The 4,219-nt window shown below is 29.6% G+C and overlaps 1 protein-coding gene across 2 annotated transcripts; it reads right to left on the reverse strand.

The window, feature by feature from the left end:
- Positions 1-790: 790 nt before the first annotated feature.
- Positions 791-4,208, reverse strand: LOC102673603 (ring canal kelch homolog). Of its 2 annotated transcripts, none has more exons than XM_006616761.2 (10): positions 4,149-4,208; positions 3,815-3,900; positions 3,500-3,646; positions 2,946-3,350; positions 2,586-2,839; positions 2,259-2,486; positions 1,979-2,151; positions 1,690-1,830; positions 1,372-1,627; positions 791-1,196 (listed from the first exon to the last, which is right to left on the reverse strand). In XM_006616761.2, the coding sequence occupies exons 2-10, from the start codon at positions 3,883-3,885 to the stop codon at positions 1,006-1,008; spliced, it is 1,866 nt and encodes a 621-aa protein (XP_006616824.1). In that variant the 5' UTR covers positions 3,886-3,900; positions 4,149-4,208; the 3' UTR covers positions 791-1,005. The 2 variants fall into 2 exon arrangements, with proteins under 2 accessions (XP_006616824.1, XP_031366840.1); XM_031510980.1 differs by having other exon boundaries at positions 4,141-4,159.
- Between the last annotated feature and the right edge of the window lie 11 nt (positions 4,209-4,219).

Below are 4,219 nucleotides of genomic sequence, written 5' to 3' on the forward strand. Positions count from 1 at the left end.
TTCCATTCTTAAAGATTCGGTAGGTCGACAAGACGTAACAGGCAGTTTTATATAAGAATATTCACCACGACAAAAAGGGCATCTACAATTTCTTGGTAATTGATATATATAATGTCTAGAATTACTTGCAAATCCATCTTGATAACGTAATCTGTTATGCAAGTTATGGCAATGATGACATAAATATCTCGTATCTATATGTCTACAAAACGAACACATACAATTGTAACCAAGCGGATAAATGGCTCGTCCAGTTGACGCATAAGCAATGTTTTCAGTCGAAAAACAGTTACGACCTAGTCTACCTAATCTATTCTGGCAAAATTGGTTAGATAATCGTGACGAATCTAGATAAAATTGTCTTGGTTGATCATATTGATTTCTACCTTCCATTTCATTTAAAAAATTTGGAATATAATGATTTAAAATATGATATTTATAACAACGAGGATATGTTCTACTGCTATAAGAATATCGATCATCTATTCTTTCGTATGTATGATCATCCACATTGTTTTGATTATTTTGAATCGTGGATTCATTATGAACAACCTCGCTATTATTTTCAGTATTATCATCATCATCGTTATCCAGTCTTTCATAAATATTTTCTTCTGGTTCTTGTAATTGTCGATTACGATTATAATTATGGACTAAATCCACTGGATTTTGATAATTTGGATTGAGATTTGAGTGCATCTGTATCGAACCACCAGGACGATTTTGGAAGCCTCGTGAACCACGACCTATGTTTTGATAGCTATCATCTCTTTCTTGATTATTTCTATTGTTCATGACCGCAGCTGCCACTTCACCATTTTCATACCGCTGACACACACAACGTGGACCTTGACAATTATGCCCAGCACTACGATATTGCTGAAGTACATTTTGGTCTGGATTTTGGACTTGCACACCGCTGGGCCCGGCTTCCCGTGATTGATCCGATATTTCGGCACCCGGGTCTATATTCTGCTCTAATATATGCCCAGCGGATTGTAATCCTCACATCGATGTTGTAGATGGCATTGGTTTATCGATTATTGCTACTCCGGCATAACTACGACCAATTCCCATACAAGTTGGAAGAGTTGTCCAAGTATCCGTTCTTGGAGAATATACTTCTACAGATGCCAAACTCGATGAACCATCGTCACCACCAACCACATACAAAAGACCATTTAATGCAACAACACCTAAAAATATTGATTTTTATTATATTATTTCTAAAAAAAATTTAAATTGCATTTTTGATAATTTATTTATTTTTCAAGAGAGATAATTTTATCTAGATCTAGATCTAGATTTCTTTATACTATTGTAATTTTAGTAAATTATCATTGTAATTTCAGTAAAAATAACATTATTTACCAGCATTTCTACGACAAAGAGCCATATCACTAACTGGAGTCCATTGATTAGTATCTGGATTGAAAGCTTCTACACTTTTTCTGACTAATGGACCATCATGTCCTCCTACAGCATATAGAATTCCATCTAAAACTCCAACTCCGGCACCACTTCGACGTGCAGACATATCAGGCACAGGTTTCCATTGATCTTTTTCTGGATTGTAACATTCAACACTAGATAAACATTGTCTGGATACTCCATCATAACCACCAACCTATAATAATTTTGAATGTTTAATAATTTTTTATAATTGTATTATTTCATTATTAAACTTACAGCATATAATAATCCCTTAACAACTCCCACTCCAACACTACTTCTACGTGTTGACATTGGTGCAATAAACCTCCATTCATGAGTTCTTGGATCATAAACTTCAGCAGAATTAAGACCAGTTGATCCATCAAATCCACCAACCTATTTTTTTTAAATATTTTATAATAAAATGATTTTAATAAAATAAGATAAAATAGATTTATTATATATTATATATAATTTCGTATATAAATATAGTTTAATAGATATAACATAAAAAAAAAATAAAATAAGAAAATAAATCATGTACAGCATATATGCAATTTCCAAGAACTGCTACACCAAGTGTTGATCTTCTTGCTTCCATTTCTGGACAAGGTGACCATTGATCTGTAGCTGCATCATAAATATCTACTGTTCGTACTCTAAGAGATCCATTAAATCCACCAACAGCATAAACACGACCACCGAGGACGGATAAACCTATATATTAAAAATAATAATATAACAATAAATATATATAAGAAATACAATAAATTGTAAGAAAATTGTATTTTAAAAATTTTATGTAAAATATAAATATTATTTACCAGCTCTACAACGACGCGTAGGTAATTCAGATACTTGATACCACTTTTCTTCTTTGAAATCATAACATTCTACACTTCTAATTGCTTTTGGAGCCTGTCCTCCTACAACTAATAACACTTTTGGTAAACCTCTTGGTTGTCTAGGTTTTGTACGAGGTGTTTTAAATAATGATTTTTGTTCTCCTTTAAGTAAATGATATTTCAAAGCTTCTATCAAAAAATCTTTACCTATATAAATGAAAAAATATATCATTTTATTTATTTTATTAAATTATTAAGTATGTTATACTTTTATATATGACTTATGTTTGTTTTATTATTGTTTACATTGTAAATTTGCTTTAAGAAGTGGTTCTTCTTCCACACGTTGTACTAAATATTCTTGGGATAATAAAGGTAAGCGTACATGTTCCATTAATTGTGCTAAATGAGCTTGTCTTTTTTCTAAATCATGATGCACCCATGATATTACACATTCAAACACTTTTTCTTCTGAAGGGACCATTAAACGATCACTGCAAATTAATTTAGCTACTTGCTGTGGTGCTAATGTCAAAAATTCTTCTCCATCCACTACTTCTCTGTGTATATAATGAGATTTTTAATTAGATATAAAAAAATGTGTTAATTATAATTATGTAAAAATATATAATAATAATATTATATAAAGATATTTTAATATCTTACGAAAAATGTTGTTCAATGTAACTATCAGCATGTGATAATAACTCTAAACAACTATGAAGGTCAGCAAATGCACGAATTCCTAAACAATTTGATGGATGTAATTGAGCTTGTAAAAAATCACAACATGCATCACGGACATCAGTTAATTGTAAAAGATTTGCAGCTGGTAACAACACTTGTACATTATCTTCAGTGACATGAACTTCTGCAGAATATACATAATCTACTAATAATTCAAGTGCAGAATAATCTACACCTTGTAATGTTATCCTTTCTTGATCTCTTTCCTCAAAACTGGTAAACATAGCATAAAAATAAGGACTACAAGCAGCCAGAACCATTTTATGAGCAGGTACTTCTAAACCTCCATCTGCCACCAAGATTACATCACATAATAAATTTTTCCTAATAAATAATTACATTATGTTAACATAATTACATTATGTTATATTTTGAACATCCAAAAAAAGACTCTGATATAATTCTCTTTCTTTTGGATATTTTCAATATTATTTTAAATTAATACAACAAAATAAATATTAAATGTCTCTTACTTTCTCATTTCATTGATAACATCAAATGCCCGATTTGTATGATGATGATTTCTATATGGTGGTTTATCTTTTCCACTCTCACGGGGTATATGCTTTTGTGAACTTTCGTCCAATGAATTTTGACTAGCATATCGAAGTAATAAACAACTAGAAAAAAATAATAAAAAATTCAATTCAATTCAAAAAAATAATAAAAAAATAATATATTTTTTCATTAAATATTAAATATTAAATATATTTTATTAATAAATCAAATGATAAAAAATATATCACAAAATTATAAAAATTAAAAAAATATATGTAATATAATTTTACCTTCCCTTGTTTTCAGAAGTATCAGCATTATTAGAGGCACTTTGTACCTGATTCTGATTTGCTGACTCCATTTCAATTATGTGACACTAAATTAAGTCAAGAGAAAAAATTAACCTGAATTAATGACAGGTAATAAAGATCCAGTTTTTTTGCACAAATATCGGTTCATCGAGTTGAACAATCATTATTATAAATGTAAAATCAATTGAAAGGAACGAAAATGACGCTACTGATTTTATCGGCTTCGTGTATTGAAATGTAAAACATTTACAAATATATGTTACATGATATTAAATCCACGAAATAATATAAGAAACTATAATTACAAGAGTACCAATAATAATATTCTAGTAAAGAATACAATCACTAGAAACAAACTTTCTTATTCAGTTCTTGAATGTCATT

Source organism: Apis dorsata, unplaced genomic scaffold (assembly GCF_000469605.1).
Source record: "Apis dorsata unplaced genomic scaffold, Apis dorsata 1.3 scaffold_270, whole genome shotgun sequence".
Taxonomy (NCBI): domain Eukaryota; kingdom Metazoa; phylum Arthropoda; class Insecta; order Hymenoptera; family Apidae; genus Apis; species Apis dorsata.